The following is a 23,073-nucleotide window of genomic DNA, read 5'->3' on the forward strand; positions in this document are numbered from 1 at the left end:
GAGGGAAAGGAAAAGAAATGAAACTCAATGGAGAGAAACTCAATGGAATCGTATGTTGGAGGCAATAGCAAGTGGGAACATGGCAGGTTGAGAACTTAGGCTAAGGAGCCTGGACCATGGAGAACAAAGCGATAAGGCAGAGAGACAAGGAGAAGGCAGAGAGATCAAACTAGAGAGTGCAGGGTCAGCCCAAGGCAGTATTTAAACCCTCTTCCTGGCACAAAACCAAACATAAGATGTGTTTAACCAGTGTGGGATCATCATCCCCCTTTTTCAGCCACTTGAAACTAACACCATCTTGAGGTGGTTTCTGCTTTTGTTTCTCTTCTCTCTCATCATTAATTCATGTGTTCTCCTACCATCATCACAGATAATCACATTGCGAGGTATGGGGGAGAAGTCATTTGGTCACTGATGAGTAGATCATAATCACCTCTTCCTTTTTTTTTTTGGTCCACACAAGCACTGTGTTTAATCTGTGTACTTACTTCTTGTCACAGAAATGTAATGTTTGAGATGGAAGAAACCAGGTCATCTGGTCAAACCCTTATTGTAGAGAAGACGAAATCTGAGAAGCAGAAAGATTAGCTTTTTGCTCAAGTCCTGCAGCCACCTGGTGTCTGATCCCTTCCATACTGGAGACCAGGGTGGGCCCAGCTGGATCACCACTTGTCTGACCACCACTGGGATCATGGTTCCCAGGGTTACAATTGGGTTTGGGAAAAGTAGTTGTACAGTGCAGACTTGAATTCAGGGAGCCAAAGGACAAATGAGAGCCACACTTATGGTGATGCCATGAGTCAAACTAAAAGGGGATGGTGGTAGGTAGGGAGTGCCAGAGGTCAAAGCTGGAAAGCTGATCTTAGTTCGGGTCTCTAGAAGCAGAGCCTGGGACAGGGATTTGGTGAATGTGTTATTTTGAGGGAGAAACCTATAAGGGAAAGAGAGAAGTGAGATAGGCTGGAGGTGAATAAGCCGAGCAAGGATGTAGTCTCAGGTAAAATGCAACCTTGGCCTGAGCCATGGAAGATGCTAGAGCATAAATAGCACCATGAATTATTTCAGTTAAAGGAAGGCGGCCAGGTGTTTGTATCCCCATGTGATGGAACATTGGCCACTCGGGCAGTGTAACTTTCCAGGTGTCTTCAGATGTGGCTGCTCCTTTCAGCCAGGGTCTGGTCTCTAGACAAAGTCTCAGAGGGGAACAGTTAACTGTAGTGCTTGAAGCAGCTGGGCATAGGTGTGCCCACCAGCAGAGATCTAGGTGAGGCACCAACAGCATCCTCTGCTGGTAGAAAGGTGGTTTCTTTTATTAAGTTTAAGGGATGGGTGGAGGGCCATGGTCAGAGATCTCACTGAAGGGGTCAGGAGTCTGTTAAAACGGAACAGAGGCTGGCAGGTGAACGAGGGTAGCCATGAGGCAGCAAGGGAAGATGGTGGTGTGCCTAAGCCGTGCATATTAGCTATCGTCAAAGAGCTGTGCAGGCAGATCTCCGGGGTGTAAAGGCAATGAATGGGGAGAGAGATATTCACAGCCAGGAGCTGGCAATTTTGTGATGCTTTATCTTGAATTGACTCTCTTCCCCAGTCTGCAGGGAGGCCTCTCTGGGAGATGTCGTGTTCCTGGTGGACACCATCATCAACCCCCAACATGCCCGTGACGTGCGGAACTTCTTGTACATCATGGTGAATGGCTTCAATGTCAGCAGAGAGACCATCCGCGTGGGCCTGGCTCAGTACGGCGACGTACCTCGTTCTGGATTCCTCCTTTCCACCTACAACCGCAAAAGCGACGTGCTGAAACACATTCAAAGGTTTCAATTTAAGTCTGGGGGCCGCAAGATGGGCCTGGCCCTGCAGTTCCTCCTAGATCACCACTTCCAGGAAACAGCAGGGAGTCGGGCCAGCCAGGGTGTGCCTCAGGTGGCCGTGGTGATCAGCAGCAGCCCATCTGAGGACCACGTGCCGGAAGCTGCGGAGGCACTGAAGAAGGCAGGCGTCCTGCTTTATACCGTCGGTGTCAAAGATGCAGTCTTGGCGGAGCTCAGGGAGATTGCGAGCAGTCCGGTGGAGAAGTTTGCCTCCTTTGTCCCTAACTTCTCTGATCTGAGCAGTCATGCTCAGAAGCTGCGGCAACGGCTCTGTGACACTTTGGCAAAGGCAGCTCAACCTGCCGGCTACGTCTTGCCAGGTACAGAGGATTTCCCCTTCTTATTTCTGATCTAGAAGTCACCGAGCTCAAACCTTTATCTCTTACTCATCTCTCCCGCCATCCTTCTTATTTCCCATATGTGTGCATGTTGAATTTTAGCATTACAGTCTCACTAAGCTATCTGTGCTCTATGCTCCTCTCCAATCATTGACCAGAGACTTAGCAACTTTTTAAATAAATCCTGTGGGCCTGATGCTGGTTCTATATACAGATGTAGCGTAAGTCCATTTCTGAAGGAAGAATGTTTGTGCCCAGAATTATATTATTATGCCTAGATTAACTTATCCATGTTGTCTGGATGGGGGGCAGGGCAGAGGAGGAGAGAGGGGCAGCAGATCCCCCAGGAAGCTTATTTAATTTACTGCCAGCGTGTTGGTGTAGTGTAATGGTTATGAGAATGAATTTAGGGAGAACTAAGGTCTGGGTTCAAATTCCAGTTCTCCGCTTTTTAACTGTGTCCGTTTGAACAAGCTACTTTATCTCTGGGAATCTAAATTTTCTTCCCAGGATGGTAGGACCTGCCTCAGAGAGTTGTTGCAAGCATTAAGTAAAATTGTGCAAGTCGAGTGCTTCTCACAGTGCTCAGTCCTTCAGAAGTGATAAGCATCGTAGTGATAAGCATTGTGCTCATTACTTGTGATGACGTAACTATCATTAGCTTTGTACTTCCGTTGGTGGTGATGGGCATAAACTTGCAGAAATCCTCTACAAATTAATTACTTAATTCTATCAGAAAACAGAGACCTTTGAGCAGAGGAAGAGAAACTTGTTAGTGGTTTTCATCAAAATCCATAAGAGGATAGAGCCTTCATTCCTTATTCATTATTTTGGGATTTCTAGATAAGATAGGTAGATGAGAAGAAGTGCTAAAATTTTTCACCCATTTGATCCTGCTTGGGTACTATATAGTTTGCCAAACTTATTTACATTGCTCACCTGACAGATAGGTAGATACATAAGGCAATTCTTTGTTAGACACATAAGGGAGTGTATGCTATGTAGGGCAAATAGTATTTACTCTTATATAGATGTGTAAGGCAATTGGTATTGTTAGTTGCATTTTTCATGCACGGCAACTGAGACCAAAGGTAACATAACTGGATGGCAGAGCTAGGATCTGATCTCAGGTTTGTTAGAGCAGATCCATCCCAATAGAACAAGGGTCAGAGATTGTGTTCCCCAGAAGCAGAGCCTGAGGCAAGGATTTGGCTATACATTATTTATTGTGGAAGAGCTCCCACAATTTATTGGTAAGGATGTGGGGGGTGCAGGATGGAGAGGCAGAGGAAAGAAAGGAAGGATGTGACTTCAGGTAAAAGTTCCACAGAGGGTAGTTTTGGTTTGATCCTACAGGAGAACTCAGGAACAAAAATTATGCTTCAGCTAGGCTTTCCTATACTGTAGGCAAGGCAGCCCCAGTAGCTGAAGAGAAGTCCTCCAAAAAGCAGTGTCCAGAAATGAGAAAAAGGAATTCGAAAGGACCTGGGCAGAGCACTAATGATTGTACTACAGTGGATTATCTGATTTTATCCTCAAAACAACTCTGTGAAAATGTGAGGGCTGGTATAAAGATTTCAGTGCTGCAGGGAAGAAAATTGAGTCTCAAAAAGGTGAGTGATAAATAGGGCACAGGGCTCCTAAGTGATGGAGCTATAATGAGATGTATCATGGAATACATGGGTATTTTCCAGCTTTCTGACCTGTTGCTAGCAGCACACTTGTAGAGATGAAGTTTAATGCCATTGGGAAGAGGAAAACTGCTTTCTCAGCACGCTGCTATGTTTGTAAAAGGGTTGTTCTTCTTAATGAGGTTCAAGGGATTGTCCAAATGGATTCTAAGACTGGAGGTATCAATAGAACAGGACAGAAGCCTCAGAAGATGATGGAGTCGAAGGAAGGAAAAACTCAGGGAATGTTGTCAGTCCTCTGAGCATTGCCATTTAGGGTGGCTGAGGGTCATGGAGTGTAGTCTGGCTGGTACTGCTCTCCTTTCTGTACACCGTTCAGCTCCATTGGTTCTGAGCATTTTGAGTGAAGCCCCGCAGACCCCCATGCCTTTTGTCCTCTTTCTCGCGGCTTGCAGAGAGGCAGTCCTGGCAGACATTGTCTTCCTAGTAGACAGCTCAGCCAGCCTTGGACCCCAGAACTTCCAGAAAGTGAAGAACTTCCTTCACTTTGTTGTCTTGGGGCTTGGCATCAGCAGTGATCAGGTCCGAGTGGGACTTGCTTAGTATAATGACAACATCTACCCAGCCTTTCGGCTGAACCAGTACCCTCTGAAGAGTGTGGTCCTGGAACAGATCCAGAATCTTCCCTACCGTACAGGAGCAAACACAGGCAGTGCCCTGGAGTTTATCAGGATAGACTACTTCACTGAGGCAGCTGGCAGCCGGGCCAAGGACAGGGTTCCTCAGATAGTTATCCCGGTGACAGATGGGGAGTCAAATGATGAAATCCAGGAGGCAGACGACAAGTTAAAAGAATAAGGAGTTCTTGTGTATGTGGTAGGGGTCAATGTGCAGGATGTTCAGGAACTGCAAAAAAAATAGCCAGTGAGCCATTTGAGAAGTTTCTCTTCGACACTGAAAACTTCAACACCCTGCAGGATTTCTCAGGAGGCATTCTTCAGACTCTGTGCTTGGCAGTGGAGGGTAAGGTAAAAGGTAAGCAGCTATGTCAAAATCCAATATTCCGACCAAGACACGTAATTACAGTATGATTCAGGACACACAGAGTGTAGTGAGAGGGCAGGAGAAGGAGTCGGCTGCCATCACTGTGGAACCTGGGAGGACTTCCCGGGTGAAGGAACATTGGAGCTGAGGGTTGAAGGATGAATGCCGTTCTCACAGCTAGAAAAGGACATCCTGCCATGTTGTTCAGAGGAAGTCTAGAAGACCCGTGTTTTTGATCCTGCCTTTGCCACTTTCTAGTTATGTGAGTGTCAACGTGCAGGTTTCACTTCTTCACTTTAGTGTTCTCCTCTATACAGTGAAGATGACACTTGCCTACTAGGATGGTTGATGAGGATTAAATCAGGCAACGTATAAAAATTGCTAGCACAAAATAACTGCTCTGTATGTGTCCATTTCCCTTGCCTCTTTCATTGGTGGAAGAACAGGTAAGAGGTACTTTCATCTAAGAAAGCAGACAGCAAAGGAAGCGGAGTGTGAGAGGGAGAGAGCCTTGTGATAGTCTCACATGGAGGAGGTGGGAGTACCATACGTACCGTGTTACAAAAAGAGCGGACCTCTCCCTCTTATGTTCCCCACGTCCTTGTATCCAATTTTCATGCGATCTTGATTTGATTTACTTTCTCCTCTGTGTCTTTTCTTTCCTTCTTCTCTCTTTAATTCCAGAATTCACCGAGGCTTATGCAGATGTGGTCTTTCTTGCCGACACCTCACAGAGCACATCACAGGCGAGTTTCCAGTGGATGCGGAATTTCATGTCCAGAGTGGTTGGCCTGCTGGATGTTGGCAGGGACAAGTACCAGATTGGACTGGCTCAGTATGGCGGTCAAGGTCACACTGAATTTTTGCTCAATACCTATCAGACCCAGGATCAGATGATTGCGCACATCCACGGACACTTTTTGCTCCGGGGTGGCTCCAGGAGGACAGGCAAAGCTCTGCGATACCTTCATCGGACCTTCTTCCAGGAGGCATCAGGAAGCCGGTTTCTCCAGGGTGTTCCCCAATATGCAGTGGTTATGACCTCAGGCAAATCTGAAGATGAGGTCTGGGAGGCTGCACAGACTTTGAGGGAGAAAGGCGTGAAAATCATGTCTGTGGGTGTACAGGACTTTGTCCAGAGAGAACTGGAGGGGATGGCAACCCCACCCCTTGTATTTGAGATGCAAGGACAAGATGGAGTCAGACAGATTATGCAGGATGTGAGTGTGGTGATCCAAGGGACTGGGAAGACTGAGTTTGGAATTGAGTCCGAGAAGGAGGCTGTAGTAGGTAAGGTTTGGTCCCTATGTGTGTGAGCCACCAAGAGGTCTCAGATACTCTGGAGAAAGAACAGAGAAGGGGGCATTCTGGATTCAGTACTGGGATTCAACATCAGTGAATGCGGAAGGGGAGGAGGAATGGGGTTCCCTCAGGCACACACCTTATATTCGTTAACTGTGGTCACAATGACGCCACTTAAGAAGCCATCCAGAAAAAAGAATCATTTATTTTCTCAGATCTGCTGGGGATCATCTAATCTTTGTTGGGCTCAACTGAATGGCTTTGCTGATCTTGCCTGGGCTTATTCACGGATTTGAGATTTGTCTGAGGGTTGGTTGATCTACATTTGGCTTCGCGCCATAGCTCTCATCTTCCTCCTGGGATTATTAGGCTAGTCTGGGCATATTCTTCCCGTGGTAATTACACAGGTACAAGAGAGAAAACTCAACTAAATAAGCACTTTTAAGACCTCTGAATCATCATCTGCTGATATCCCATTGGCCAAAGCAAGTCATGTAGTTATGTCATCATCAATGGAGTAAGGAAGTATATTCCTCCCATGGAAGTGAGGTGTAGGCAGTGAATATTTCTGCACAATAATTCAAGTTACCCTATGCCTTTTTCAGGAGAAAGGAGCATTCAGGCTTATCCCCAGAGATTAAACAAAGTCTGTCCTTAAATTGGTGTTCAAGATGTTCAAGGGAGGTGCTATTGACATTCTGAGTGGGACAATTCATAGTGTAGGATTGTACTGTGCATTGTGAGAGGCCTAACATTCCTGGTTCCTGCCAGTAGCATCCCCAGATCTTATGACAATTCGAAACACCACCGTATATTTCAAAATGTCCCCTGGGGATGAGAACCATGGAGACTTAGCTCCTGTTAAGTCCTTTTATACATTCTAATCACTAGCCAAGCTGAACTACTCAGCCTTTACTGTATACTTATCATACTTTCCCACCACTGTCTCTGCCCTTGAATACACTGTACTAGCAGCCTAGAAGGCCCACAGGCAAAACTTTATCCTTCAGTAGCTACGTTATTTTCTTGGTGGAGCTTCCAGTTGATCCTCACAACAGATGTGATAAATCCCTTTTTTCTCTGAACTATCATAGCTCTGCCCAGACCTCTCAACACGTAGAGCTTGAGGGTCCTTGGAATTTTATAGGCGGAAGAGACAAACACATGTGAGATAACATGAGGAAAATCTAAGTAGAGGTAATAAAGAACTAAGAAGCACCTTCCAGACACTACACTAAGTAGAAGTAGAAAGGAGGATATAATGGAGAATCTGACCTGAGAGGAATTGTGTTGGTTCCTCAATAATAAGTGTGATTTTAATATATGGGGAGAAGGGAGGAGGCTACTCTTGGTAAGGGGAAGAGTAGGGGTGTGGAAATGTGAATGAGCTGGATAAATGGGGAAGAGAGTGGAAAAATGGAACAAATGGGAGGAAGGGGGAGGGTTTAGAAGTAGTGAGAGATAAGATTGGATGAGGTAGGATGGACCCCAAGGGTCCCAATGGTACTGGTAAGTAACTGTAGGCTTTTAAGCAGGAAAAATGACATGACCAAAGTGGTCTTTAAAGAAGTCTTCAGGGGCCAGGCTGCATTCCACAGGACACCTCAAACTCAGAAGGACTTTAAGGCTGAGCTGTCCCCTAGCCACATAGGATGGCTGGGTCTAGCCCTATGGTGCCTCTGATAATGAGAACAACTTGAAAGGAGAATACAGTTGACGCTCGAACAACTCAGGGGTTAGGGGCACTTACCCCAGCCCCCATATTTGAAAATCTCCATATAAATTTTGATGCCCCCAAAACTTAACTATTTATAGCCTTCCGTTGACAGAAACCTTATGGATAGCCTAAACAGTGGATTAACACATTTTTGTGTGTTACATGTATCATATATTGTATTCTTACAATAAAGTAAGCTAGAGAAAAGAAAATGTTATTAAGAAAATTATAAGGATGAGAAAGTACATTTACAGTACTGAAAAAAAAATCTGCACACAGGCAGGCTGGGCCAGGGGCTGCACAGGGTAGGTGTGGCACAGCCTGGTGATTGCGGGTTGGTAAGGGCAGCTGCCAGGTGGGCCCATGGGTGGTGGCATACATATAGCCTTGAGGTTCAGTACATCTGCCCCATCTGCCTGGAGGTGTAGCGCCAGCCTGTGGCCATGGGTAGCTGTGGCCACACATGAGTGCACTGGCCTCTGCAAGATGCAGGGGCAAGGCCATCACATGGAAAGAGGTCTGCCTGGGAGCTCGGTGAGCAGAGAACGGAGGGGAAGGGTGCGGGTACACCAGGGGCTCAGGGGTCCCCACACGGTGCCATCCCTGCCATCTGGGTGTTTTCCTTTGCTTCAGCCCAGCCTCCTGCCCCAGCCCTGGCACTTTACCTGACCATCTCATGGACATGCAGGGCAACCTGTGGCCCTGCCCAGTTCTGGGGCCCCAGGGGGCTGCTGACAGCCTCGGCAGGCCTCCCTGGTGCTCAGTGGGCAGCGGGCGCCTTTGGTTGTGTCTGTGGAGATTTGGGTGACCTGCATCTTTTGGGGTCAACTCTTTTTTTTTTTTTAATTTTTTTTCAACGTTTATTTATTTTGGGGACAGAGAGAGACAGAGCATGAACGGGGGAGGGGCAGAGAGAGAGGGAGACACAGAATCGGAAACAGGCTCCAGGCTCCGAGCCATCAGCCCAGAGTCTGACGCGGGGCTCGAACTCACGGACTGCGAGATCGTGACCTGGCTGATGTCGGACGCTTAACCGACTGCGCCACCCAGGTGCCCCTGGGGTCAACTCTTAAAAACAAAACCCACGTGTGTAAGAGGACCAGCACAGGTCAAACCCATGTTGATCAAGGGTCAACTATAATACTAGCAGGTATAACTTTGTACTAGCAGGTGAAGGAAAGGAGAAGTCAAAGGTGCCTGGAGTTTCTAAAGAAAGTGTTTTAGGCTTGGCAAAATTTTTGGTTCCTTATAAAAAGGGGGAAATTACAGGACATCACGAGGCCACAGGTAAGTCACAAGGTTACTCTTTGGCTTCTCTAAACTTTGTGTCACAGTGCCCAGCTGTCTATAGCCTGGCTTCAGCCTTCTGCATGTGTGGCTTTGCTCTGTGCTAGGCAGGCTTCTGTCTTCACATGTCAAAGCAGATCTGGACCTTTTTGGTGTGTGGACACAGTGGATTTCTGTTAGGAACTGCCTTAAATTGGATGGGAGGAGTCTGCATTCCTCTTGGAAGGGAGTTTATGCAGTTACAGCTCCATTCTCCCATTTGAGGAACATTCAAGAGAAGACTCTTTTATAGCAAAGTGAAAAAGTTTGCCCAGGTTTTGGACAAAGATTTTTCATAGGAACTTGCAACATTTCATGTTGTCTCTGTTGAAATGACATGAGATCTTTCAGAGAAAGGGGCACAAGTTAATAGTCACAATTTCTTATTTTCTTCTGTACCAAGAGGAAAAATTATTATTTTTTTTTTAAATTTTTTTTTTTTCAAATTTTATTTATTTTTGGGACAGAGAGAGACAGAGCATGAACGGGGGAGGGGCAGAGAGAGAGGGAGACACAGAATCGGAAACAGGCTCCGGGCTCTGAGCCATCAGCCCAGAGCCCGACGCGGGGCTCGAACTCACGGACCGCGAGATCGTGACCTGGCTGAAGTCGGACGCTTAACCAACTGCGCCACCCAGGCGCCCCAAGAGGAAAAATTATTAAATCAAGGAGGTTTTAGGTCTATAATAGAGAATTTGACCCAGTGTTTCCTGAAACTAGAAAAATGAACAAAAAAACTAGTCAAGCAAGACTCAGATGCTTTAAATGAACTTTGATGAATTGAAAAATCTTAAAGCACTTTCTTGTGGATATTCATATATTTACATATTTTGCAAGTAATGTGAATACTCCTTCCAGTGAAAAATTTTGCAATAGGTATGAAACCTGTGATATTCTTTGACTGTCATGCCAGATACTGGTCATAAAGGCTTCTACTAAATTCTAAAATTCATTAGTATGTTAGTATAACATATTTATTAGAATTTTTGATCCTAAATATATTATTACAGAATTTAAAAATGTAGCATACTACAACATAAGAATATAGCAAAAATTGGTGACTCAGTTGGTTAAGTGTTGGACTCTTGATTTCAGCTCAGGTCATGCACTAGGGATTCATAAAATTGAGCCCAATGTCGGGCTCTGCACTGACAGCATGGGGCCTGCTTGGGATTCTCTCTCTCCCTCTTTCTCTGCCCCTCCCTCACCTGCACACGTATGTGCTCTGTCTCTCTCTCTCTCAAAAAATAAAAATTAAAATAATTTAAAATATGGCAAAAATATAGCATGATGCAAAAATGAGTATCATCTTTTACTCTGTTCTCATCCTAAAGCCCTTCGTTCTGTTTTTGTTTACAGTATGTCCGACTGCTGTCCCAGCTGATTTAGTCTTCCTCATTGAGGAATTCAGCAAGGACAGGCAGTCGAATTTCCAACAAGTTGTCAACTTCTTAAAGACCACTGTCCGCTCTCTACGCATTCATCCTGATGTTGTGAGAATTGGCTTGGTATTTTACAGTGAGGAGCCACGACTTGAGTTTTCCCTGGATGCATTTCAGAACCAAGCCAAAATCTTGGAGCATTTGGACAAATTAACCTACCGGAGAAGAAGTGGGGGGACCAAAACTGGTGCTGCTTTGGATTTCCTAAGGAACGAGGTTTTCATTGAGGAGAAGGGTAGCCGGTTGAAGCAGGGTGTGCAGCAGATGGCTGTGGTCATCACAGAAGGCTTCTCCCAAGACCATGTGTCTGTTCCAGCTTCTCTCCTCCGCAGGGCAGGGGTTACCATCTATGTGGTGGGCACCCAGCTTGCCTCAAACAGAAAGGACCTGGAGATGATGGCATCATATCCTCCTTGGAAGCATGTCATCTCGCTGGAATCCTTTCTGCAACTCTCTGTTGTGGGGAGCAAGATTAAGAATCAGCTCTGCCCTGAGATTGTGGACAACAGTGTTTCCATTTCTGGGATTGGCCGTGCCCTGAAAGAAGGTAGGAGGACCTTCTCAAAATCTGATCTTTTTTTTTTTTTAATCTTTACTCTGTTTGTTCCATATACCCACATCCTCCACTCCTCATCCAAGGAAGGATTTCAGGGTCAGTTTATTAAAAAACAGGAACACAAAACTTACAAAGTCTTTATTGTGTTTTGATTCCAAAAGAATATAAAGAGTGAACATGCCTCACTCTACCTTTCTTGGCTCTCATCCCTTTTATCAGTTTGATGAAGATCTATGTATATTTACAGTAGAGGCCTTAGGGATCTAGGTATGGATTTACTAAATCTTAAGCTACTTGAAGTGGAAAATTATTTCTAAAAAGATACCAACATTCCTGAAATTGAAAGATTTTAACTTTAAAATATAAATGAACGTTAATTTGCCAATCTTTTGTGGAGGACCGAGGCTTCTTTGCATCTGAGCCCAGCTGATTGGAGTTCTGTATATTTTCTTCATCAATCATCCAATGGTATCTATAATTTCCAGTTTCAGTTTCTTTAAAGTGGGATGAAAACTTAGTTGCTTTTGAAACAGCTGAGTATAGAAATCCCTATTTTTACGATCTCAAAAATTCAATTTTTGTAGTGCTATCTTGTACGTCAACAATTTCCTTTAAAACAATTTACTTTCATTGGGTCTTTTCTAAGCAGTTAACCTGGTTTTCATAGACGTAATAAACCTCTTTTATTCACGCTCCTGTCCTATTGATCTGCACAATATTTGATTTGTTGTGTACTTGTAGTAACAAAACTGCCATAAATAGGCTGAGAACAAACTCACGTTGTTCTTGGTAGGCTTATTCTTTGTTGGCCTTACAAATAAAAGAGTCAGTTATTTTACCAGGAAAAATGGGTTTATTTGGGAATAGCAGAGAACTGCAACGAGGGACAGCAAGGCACAGTAACAGTGGGTGAGTCCAACAAACAAAGGAGAAGAATGTTATTTTATTGAGAAGAAGGAAGAAATCAGGAGGGATTGTTCTGAACAAAAGCCCATTGGAAAAATGCAAGAGTTCAAAATGATGGCAGTTTCTCATTGGCTGATGTGCTGGGGTAGTTGGTTTTTTGTAGGAGATGCATTATTCATATTTTTCCTGTTGGGGCTGTAATTGATTCTTTCCTACTGAGGATTCTTCTGTTGAGGTCTGTAATGGACAAGTGATAGGGTGTGAGAGCTCCCCTTTCTACTTTCCCGTGTCCATTTTAGAGAGGTTTCCCTTTATTAATGTTCACATCTTCCACTGAGTGAAGCAGAACTGTGTAATGTTGCCCTTGGGGGCTTCTAAGGGGAGGGAACTCAGTGTATTGTGTGGGCATCACTCATGTGTTATAGAGGGAAGGGAGAAAGTCAATTATCTGGTGAGCTGCTTCAGAGGAAGTTGGTTAGGAGAGCTCCTACTGCATATGCAGTTTGAAAAGCACACCCGAGAAAACATAGCAGTTAAGTATATGCACCATGGAGTCAAACTGCCTGAGCTTTTTGTTAAATATTTTTTTTTAGAGAGTGAGAGAGCAAGTGGGGATGGACAGAGAGAGAAAATCTTAAATAGGCCCCACACTCGACCTGGGGCTTGACCTGGGACTCGGCGCAGGGCTCAATCCCATGACCCTGGGATCATGACCTGAGCCAAATTCAAGGGTCTGATGCTTAACCGACTGAGCCATCCAGGCACCCCACAAACTGCCTGACTTTTAAATCCCTAATGTTCCACTTACTGGTTATTACAAGTATCTTTGTGTCTGTCTGTCTATTTGTCTATTTTTGTCCACCCATGCTAATATTTCTAAGATTCAGATCAGAATAATAAAAGTTGACTACTTAAAATGTAAATAATTAACTTAAAAATTCAAGGCTGTGATTATATCATCAGGGGAAAAGCACTGAGTCTTTTTTGAAAAATAATCATTAAATAATTTTGTAGTTTCTTGATTACTTGTGCTGAAGTCTAGAGATTTAAAATATCTAAATAAATTCCCATCTTTCGCTTTGGCCTGTATCTTTACTCCCTTTCTCTGTTCTGGGAATGAGAAACAAAATCATTAAATATGAATTTCATTTCCTTGTGCACCCTTCCCTACAATCTGTAGGGGACAGGGAGAGAAGCTCCTTTTCTCTTCTAATTCATAGACAGTATAAGGGCTGAGAGTTGATTTCATTCCCAGACTGCACAGCAGCTAACATGACACCCGGAATCAGGAAAATCAGCCCAAAGTCTACAGTGGTTAGAGGCAAATGGAAGTTTGGGAAGTTTTACCAGAAATCTGTCCTGGGTGATCACAAGATCATATTATCTATCATTTATTGGTCATCAGCTATGTGTCAGATACTCTGCTAAGGACTTTATGTATGTAATAGATATGGATACATAGCAGCATCCAGATTGTAAAAATTATTCTGCCTGCCTTCCTGCCTCAAATTTCCATCTGCCAAGACTGGCATGAATGTGTAGTGCCAGACAGTCTTCAGGGCTCTGGGGTACCTTTGGACACTGCAAAGGCCCTGGGCTACAGTGGAGTGTCTTTGGAGCATTGCTGCATGGGACTGGCTCCAGAGATGCCCCTTCCTGCCCCATGGTCTTTTTCTCAGACTCAGGCTAGCCACATACCTATTACCAGTGGTTGCTGACTTCCAGCAAGATCTGAATTTCTACCTTCTTTTTCTATAACTTCCCCTCGATTCGCCAAGCATTCAAAAAACACTTGACCAGAGAGGTGGATAACTATCTCCACACCTTTCCAGTGCTTTCCCTGCTGGGGTAGGATTTCCAGGTACAATATGGGATGCCAAGTTACATTTGGATCTAATTCAGATAAATAATAATACTTATTTTTAAAAGTATAAGTGTATACTCCATATTGGGTCAACCAAGATCCTCTCAAATGAAGGCCTGAGCGAGGAAGCCCATCTCCAGCCTCAGACCGCTTCCCTTTCAGCCAAGAAACATGAGAAGGCTCTTGATTCTTCCCTGAAACAAAGGGTTCTAGAGATGCATGACACACGGCTGGCCCACCTTTTATGAGAGGTGCAAGGAGAAAATTATGTTTCATTCTTTTTTTGAAAGTCTATGAATTTATTTTGAGAGGTGGGGGAGAGAGGAGTGGGGAAGAGGCAGAGAGAGAGGAAGAGAGAGAATCCCAGGCAGGCTCTGCACCATCATCATGGAGCCTGATATGGGGCTTGATCCCAGAAACCATGAGATCATGACCTGAGCAAAAATCAAGAGTCAGATGCTCAACTGACTGAGCCACCCAGGCACTCCTTTTTGATTCTTTCTGAGGAATCTGCTATGTGATAATGAGTGATCTTAACCATTACTTTAAAAAATCAGTTCTGCTGTTTTTCTATGATCTTATTTAATGCTTACTATAATCTTACTGAGGAAGTGTTAAGATCATCATTTGACGATTAGGAAATTGAGATGCAAAGGGGCAAGCCTGATACTAAGTGGTTGAGAAAGGATCTGATTGTAGAGCCATTTTGCCCTTTGGAGTCTAAGCCTTAATACAAAGTGATTCATTTAAGTAAAGCTCATGTAAAACAAAGTTTTATATTAGCTTAAATTAATAAAGCTTCAGCAAGTGTACTCTTTTGCCCTTATTTTAAAAGTCTGACTTGCATGGGAAACAGGGATATTGGATACTGAGACAATTCCTAGCTTCAAATATGTCCTGATATTTTACTTTAGCTTGTCTTCAACTTCCCCATTTGAGAAAGGTCAAGTACTGTTACTTCAGATCTTAAGTGGGGTTCACCAGAAATAGACTCTGAGACAAGGATATGTATGCAAGTGATTTATCGGGGAAGTGCCCCCAGGGGATACTGGTAGGGGAGTGGAGATTTGAGAAAAGGAGGGAAGGCAGCCAACAGAAGCTGAATTGGTGAGCACATAATTGCTGTTGGTAGCTGGGGCTCAGTTCTGTTGGGGACTCAGGCAAACCGTGTAGAGCTCACCTCAGAGTTGTCCCACCCAAGGGGATGGGAGCTGGGTGTTTGTCCACCAGCCCCTGTCAGTTGTTGGTTCGTGGCTTCTTTGAAACTCATTCCCAGGCACTGTGGTCTGCCTGGTGTGCTCTTGGTCAAACAGTACCTCTAGGCAGAGTCACAGGTGTTTTCAGTAAAAAGCTGTTGGCTCTCAAGGGAACAATGAAAGCTGAGGAGGTATGGCTGGGGATCAGGATGAATAGCTTTGGCTACTTGCTATCTCACCCTGTGTTCTAATGGGTTCCTCCTTCTTCTTATTGCCTAGACTGTGTGCACATCGAGAAGGCTGACATCTACTTCCTTGTCGATGGGTCTAGCAACATCAAGCACAATGATTTTCTTGAAATGAAGGTGTTCATGAATGAGGTGATAAAGATGTTCCGTATTGGGCCTGACAGAGTACGGTTTGGAGTCGTTCAATACTCAGATAGAATTAATAGTCAATTTATCCTCAGCCAGTATTCCAGTGTGGCAGAGCTGAAGGTAGCCATTGATGGCATCCAACAGAGGGGAGGTGGCACCATGACCGGTCTGGCCTTGGGCAGCATGGCTCAGGTCTTTGTGAACACTGCTCGCAGCAATGTGCCTTGGTATCTCATAGTCATCACTGGTGGTAAATCTGAGGACCCGGTGGCTGAGCCTGCAGACGCATTGAGGGCAGAGGGAGTCATCATTTATGCTATTGGAATCAAAAACGCTAATGATAATGAACTCAAGGAGATAGCTAAAGACAAGATGTTTTTTGCAGCTGAGTTTGATTCCTTGAAGGCCATTCAACAAGACGTGGTACAGGACATCTGCTCCTCAGAGTGTAAGAATTTTTTCCCTTAGTCTCTCTTTCCTGCCAAGTATATGCATGCAATCTATTTGAATAGGCTTCATTCTCAAAGTGTGGACTCACTGGTCCAAAAGTGAATATTGGACACAGAGTGACCGTGACCTGGAATGAAGCAAGTTGGTTAAATTTTATCTTTATCATACAGCTGTATCTCATTTGTGCTGGGTCACAGAAAATTTATTTCATTGACTTCCTCTCCCACCCCCTTTAAAAATGTTTTCATGCTGTGTCTATGCCACCCCAGACTGTCCTGGGGATTTATAATTCATTGGTTTCAGGCTCTGAGTGAATGTTCTGTTCTCCTTTTTTTCCCCCAGCCTGTAAGAATAGGCAAGCTGATATTATCTTCCTGATAGATGGTTCAGAATCCATCTCTGCAATAAACTTTGAAAAGATGAAAGGATTCATGAAGAGGATGGTGAACCATGCTAATATTGGTGCTGATGAAATTCAGATTGGCCTTTTGCAGTTCAGCTCAACCCCCCAGGAAGAATTCAGGCTCAACCAGTACTCCTCAAAGGTGGACATCCACAGAGCCATCTCAGATGTTCAGCAAATGAATCATGGCACCTACACTGGGAAAGCCCTGACTTTCACTCTGCCTTTTTTTGACAGTCCAAGAGGAGGGAGACCCAGTGTTCATCAGTATTTGATTGTGATCACCGATGGGGTTGCCCAGGATAATGTAGCCATACCAGCCAAGGCTCTCAGGGACAGGAACATCATTATTTTTGCCATTGGGGTGGGAGCAGCCAAAAGTGCTCAGCTTTTGGAGATTACTAATGACCCACAAAAAGTATACTATGAGGAGAATTTTGAGTCCCTGCAGAACCTGGAGAAGAAAATTCTTCTTAAGGTCTGCATTCCACAAGGTAAGTGACAGAGGGTTTGTTATTTGATCCAAGAGCCCATTGTAAGTGTCAGGGACACTGTTGTCTCTCTTAATAAAATGAAACAAGTCCTTCTAACTGGAGGAGGGAGGGAGGGTCACCCTGAGGAGAGGACAGCTGGCCTGAACTCTGAATGCTCTGGTTCATTTTCACCAGGGTTTTTTTTTTTTTTTTTTAGTCATTCTCAAGGCTGTCACCATTCTGGACTCCAATGGCCCGAACCTTCCCAGGACTCTGTAGAAAGTCCTTACAATTCTTCAGTGTATTCCTTGTAGATAGAAGAACTAGAATGGAATATGTAAACACAACTTAATGAAGATTTGGGCATACCAAAAAGGAAATCGAAGCAGAGAGTAATATCAGTTACATGGGTGCTCTTATGAAATAAAACACATTGTTTTTTTCTATGTGGCTTTGAAGAGAGGTCTCTCTGCTTTGTTGACAAAGCTCCTCCTCCCAACAGTTTGGGTCTATGCTGGTCCCCAAACTTGCCTTTCAGTGGGAGATTGACCCCGAGAATATCTTCATGGACAGTGCTCCCTCCTACCCACAGGGAGTGAGATTCTCCAACACAATCACATTGTAGTCAGAATGGCCAAGCTTTAGATGGTCCTTTGTGTGTGTGTGTGTGTGTGTGTGTGTGTGTGTGTGTGTGTGTGTGTGTATGTGTGCTAGGGGCTATTCTGAGGGCTTCCATGTATAAAAACATTTAATCTTCACATAACCCTATTAAGTAAATACCATTTTACAGTTGAGGAAACGAAAACACAGCAAAATCAGGTTATTTGGCCTGAGTAAATGGCACAGCTGAGATTTAAACTTGAGGCAGTCTGGTTCTAGAGTCTGTGTACTGGATATTGTTCTAGAGTGTCTTTTGGTATAGTGTGGTAGAGCAAAAGAGGGCCTCTCAACCTTGAATATGCATTCAAATCACCTGGAGATCTTGTTGAACTGTAGATTCTGATTCAGTAGGTGAGGGTGGGATTCTGCGTTTCTAACAAGCTCCCAGGTGATGTTGATCCAGTTGGTCCTCAAATTACACCTTGAATAGGAGAGTAGTCTAGTACAGTCTAGTGTAGTAGAGTGTGTAGTATAGTACAGTACAGCATAGTATGGTATTGTAGGGCATAATGAAGGATAATATAGTATAGAAGAGTATAATATAGTATGATATAGAATACCATAGAATGGCATACAATGGTATAATATGGCATAGTAATGCATAGTATAGTATAATAAAGCAAAGTATAATATTAAATAATATAAAGGAGTATATGATGAAACCCATAAAGCCCAACATTCCTACATCAACTCCATGGGAAGCAGATACTTTTATCATACATAATTCCCAGGTGAGAAATGCAGATGGGAAATAATGGAGGCAGGGTTTGAACTTCCCAGAAATTTGGTGTTGAAAGCTGGAGCCAACTTTCTGGAGCATTCAGTTAATATTTTTGTTCATACCGTGTAAAGGATATCACTTTATTGTGTCCTTGTGAATTCAGAAATCAATTGAAAAGAGTGGATGTGTAAAATTATTTTCTAAAAAGCGTGGATTGTGGGATGTCTTGTATTAAGCAGTTTGGATTTTTCAGGAGTCAAAGTCCTATTTTTGTTTGTTGTTTGGGTTGTTATACACACACACACACACACACACACCCCTGGGTATTATCCTGGGCAGGAGAAGAAATACAGAATTCCTGCTTCTCTTTTTAGACTATTTTATAGCATGTAGTAAATTAGCATTTACATTCATCTTCAGCTTTGTCTTCTGACTTTTTTGATAGAAGTAGCTGGATACCTCCATAATGACTGGAATCTAATTAATTCCAGAATTCCAGAATCATAAAACTGAATCATAAAGACGTTAGAGATTACCTGGCAAGGTTCAACCCTCTACATTAATAGGGAAAGAAAATGCTTGCATATTCTTGCATTACAGAATAAAGCCAGCTGGAAATGTTCCTGGGAAAAAATGTAAATTAGAAATGTTGGAATAATACACCATACTGCAAAAGGGAAATTTCTGTTTTTCTGAAATTGGATCCAATGTAGAAATGGGATTTACATCTGTGGAAATCCCTTTTGGTGAATTTCAATTAGAGATTTAAAAGTCAAAACAAAACCAAGATATTTTATATGAAAGGAGGGGAGAAAGACATTTTGTGTCTTGGCACTTCTGGAAACATCTGGCCAGCTAGCATGGATGTATATTATTTAGGGGATGGAAAACTCATGGCTCAGCCCTGGATCTCAGATCCCTGAGATATTGTTTATGACCATTTTCACTGGTAAAGGGTTCAGTATTTATTTATTTTCCTCAAATTTCCTCCTAAAATCTGCAGTTTTGTTTTTACAACTTCTGAGCCAAATACTCTAATGTGCACTGGACTAAGGAGAAAATATCCACGTGTCTTGGCTTGTCCTGGACAAATGGCAAGTTATGCTTGTTGTCTAAAAGTAGTTAATGGTAGTGGCCCTTTTATTATTGATAAATTACATTTTAAGTTATTTGTCCGCATTCTAACCCAGGTGCATCTATGACCAACTTTTGCCTCATTGGAATTCTGTGCATGGTTTTATTATTCACCTGTGAGTGAGTGGGTATAGCCTGAAGGATCACTGGGTTTTCAAATTTTAGCTCTCTTCCAGAAGAGCTTAACAATTTTTAGGTACAAGAAACAGAAGATTGGGACTGATTGTCAGTTTTGATCTCTTCTAATATGCTTCCCTGAAATAAAGGATACATGTGAGTGGTGAATGAGGGAAAAAACTTTGAGGGGAGAAGGAAATAGTACAGTTTTGTGCTGGAAGAAGACTCAAGGCTCATTCATATTCCCTTCTTCATTCATTTGTCAAACATTTAATAAGCATCTGTCTGTATCAGGCATTGGGGAAGTTAGATGTCATAGTTCTTACTATGAAGAAAACTTTGTTTAGTGGGAGAGAAGGTCAAGTAAAATAACGGTGGACATGCAGGGGTATTTAATAAGTCAACTTGAGTACCTGGAGACATGAGTCAGAGCTTTAGGGAAGGGGATCACTTGAACTACAACTTGAAGGACATGTATGGGTTAACCAGATTGGGGTTGAGGAGATGAGAAAGGACACTTCAGGTAAAGGGAATAGCAACTGCAGAGGAACAGAGCTATGAAACACTATATATTGTATCAGTTAGCTTTGCTGTGTAACAAACCACTCCCCAAATCAAACAATCCCTACCATTATTTAGCTTATATTCTGTGGGTTGGCTGCAGGTTCTTCTTTCAGGGTTGGCTGATATATTCTGGGCCTGGTCATGCATCTAGAGATGACTAATTTGATTTTTTTCTCCTCCACTTTCAAAGGATGCAACATAGATTTGTCCGTAGGAATTGATATTTCCAGTCCCATTAAGCAAGATCAGCAGAAGCTTCAAGGGTTACTGCCAGAGCTGATGCAACAGATGGCCCAGCTTTCCAACATCAGCTGTAGGGCTCCTGGTCGCCCCAACGTGATGTTCCGCTACTTGGTCCCTGCCTCAAATGGCCAGCTTATTTTTGACTCCGGCTTTAAAAATTATAGTGATAAGATTATTGAGACGTTCTTAATTCATCAGGCTGCCAAGAGGAACTATATGGATGTGGATTTTTTGCAGTCCTTGGGAGATAATGCTATCCAGCTCTCTTCTGCTACAGTGAAGGTAATAAAGGCTGAGAATCCATAATATGGAGCCAATTGCCAGGGTGGGAGGGATTGGGCTTTTGTGACTGAGGCCAATAAGTTGTCCTTCACCGGAGATTCTACATAGAGAAAAACCATAGTCTTACTCAGTAAAGACCAACGAGGGATATGTTTTCATTCAATCAACAAATACTCACTAAGCCCAAGAAGCTCTGTGCTAAATAATGCCAGTAGGGATAAAAGGATAAATCCCTGCCCTCAAGTTGCTCACAGTTTAGTGATCCAGATTCTTCCATGATGCAAATTCACTCCAAAGACAACTTGGAAGATATTAGCTCATTATGGTCACTCATTGTCATGTAGAGTAGAGCCCATTATTTTCCAGTCAGCACTTTGAACTGTCTTTAGTAACTCACTAAGGGCTTGTTGGTTGTTTTCCCTTCCTGGTGCCCAAGAACTATACACCTGCTAAAGCCTGTAGAGATGAAAAGACCTTACGTGATGTTTATTTGGAAATGACAGCCCCAAACTTTGAAAGTTACATTTAGTTTTTCCTTCAATCATGCAGCCAGTGGATTTATTTCTTAAATATGTAATTCACTTTTAAATTAAAATTTTCTGTGAGTAAAGGTAACACATTTTAATTATTAAAAACGCATTAAAATTTTGGTATTTTTTTGTGTCAGTAAAGATGGATATTGCAAGACAGTTAAGTGAACAAGTTAAGCTGGTTCCAATTCTCTTTTTGGTGGGGGGTCTTGAGACTGAAGTAAAAATGAATGTGTAATAAAGTAACAAATAAATGAAGGGGTGAAACAAAACAGGGTGAAGGGCTGGATACAACCAGAAAAGCTAAGCTTATCTTTGCATTTTTATAAAATGTGCAACACTCAGCATCCATTTTCTCCCTCTTCTTTCTTCCCTTTCCCCTCTCCCCTTCCTTTCACTCCATCCCTCCTCCCCACTACCCTCCTTTCTCTCATAAACAACAGGTCCTTTTAGTGTTTACAGATGGACTGGATGATGATCTCCAGAGACTGAAGGAAACCTCTGGGCTCCTCCGCAGCAAAGGTGGGTGCATGTGGTTACCCTGGGTGGGTGGTTCCTCCCACAGGAACTGAGATACTCGTTGAGATTTCCAGATGGCACTGGATTCCGTTAAGCCATCCATAGACTAACCATAGAGTGGTTGGTGCTCAGTGCCCACAAGGGTGATGCTTTGTATGAATTAGGGGCTGTTCAGGGCTGTGAGAACCCAGGATCCCATAACCCTGACAACGATCAAGGGTCTCTCTGACTGAGACAGGATTGGCCAATTATCAGCCTGGCATCTGCTTTTGAAGGTTGAATGTGCAACTTCATGATAATTGAGTGCTGTTTGCGTTTTTTTAACAAGGGTCTCTTTTTCCCAAACTCTGGAATCACCCTAGAGCTGGGCTTCGTTTTTTCCACTGCCCACCCTTCCTCCTCTGCTCACCAATTCTTCCTCTTTGACCATCCCCAAGGGCTGCTACTAGTCTGTACGGCATCTTTGTGAAATTAAAAAAAGATGCCAATGCTCCTGGTGTATGCGACCCTGTGCCTGGGCGCCTGGCTTAATGAATGGTGTGCTGGCTGGATTTCGGTGCCCACCAGCTCCCTCAGCTGGGTGTGCTTGGGCAATAACACCTGTGCGGCTGTGCGCAATTGCCGTTCTGTCCCCATTTGGTGCCACTCAAAAGCTCTAAAGCAAACTCAAGATGAACCACCAGCAACTCATGCTCCGTCTACCTTTCTCCCTCCTCGGTAGAGTATGTTCAGTGTATTTCTCTTGAGATGATGCTTTCCATTGGTCGACACTATGCTGGAATATTTTCTGTGATAACTTGCTTCCAACTAAATTTACCACATAGGAAGTTTTAAAAGTAAATTTTCTGGAAGAGAATTTGAAATCTTGGATGAAAGACAGCGAACTTTGCCCACATGCTAGATCCGCATTCCATTTCTAGAAATTTTAAGGAATGATTAAGACTGTGCATACAACTTAAAAAAATTTTTTTAACGTTTGCTTATTATTGAGAGACAGAGAGAGACAGAGCATGAGCATGGGAGAGGCAGAGAGAGGAGGAGACACAGAATGCAAAGCAGGCTCCAGGCTCTGAGCTGTCAGCACAGAGCCCGACGCGGGGCTCGAGCTCACAAACCGCAAGATCATGACCTGAGCCGAAGTCGGACGCTTAACCGACTGAGCCACCCAGGCGCCCCTATGTATACAACTTTTAACCACAGGATTGTTAAGTGGTTTGTTTACCATAGCAAAAAGCCGATGTGTGTGTGTGAATGTACTGCTCAAAATATTAACAGAAATATTTGTTCAGAAATACTACAAACAGTGACTTCTAGCTGTTTGAAAAGCATCCTTGTCTGTTGGTTCTCTGTCATGTGGACAAAGCCGGATGATTTTGTAATGCCTTCATCAGTAGGATAGGTTCGTGC

The 23,073-nt window shown here is 43.5% G+C and overlaps 1 protein-coding gene across 1 annotated transcript in view; it reads left to right on the forward strand.

Annotated features, from left to right (window-relative positions):
• LOC115522808 (collagen alpha-4(VI) chain-like) overlaps window positions 1-23,073 on the forward strand; it is a 132,557-nt gene that overhangs the window by 35,130 nt on the left and 74,354 nt on the right. The window contains 9 exon segments of the mRNA XM_032594575.1: window positions 1,589-2,176; window positions 4,250-4,752; window positions 4,755-4,875; window positions 5,569-6,174; window positions 10,589-11,218; window positions 15,473-16,018; window positions 16,363-16,917; window positions 20,283-20,617; window positions 21,591-21,669. Of these exon segments, the coding sequence (XP_032450466.1) occupies window positions 1,589-2,176; window positions 4,250-4,752; window positions 4,755-4,875; window positions 5,569-6,174; window positions 10,589-11,218; window positions 15,473-16,018; window positions 16,363-16,917; window positions 20,283-20,617; window positions 21,591-21,669 (3,963 nt within the window).

The sequence above is a fragment of the Lynx canadensis genome, chromosome C2, assembly GCF_007474595.2.
Source record: "Lynx canadensis isolate LIC74 chromosome C2, mLynCan4.pri.v2, whole genome shotgun sequence".
Lineage (NCBI taxonomy): Eukaryota > Metazoa > Chordata > Mammalia > Carnivora > Felidae > Lynx > Lynx canadensis.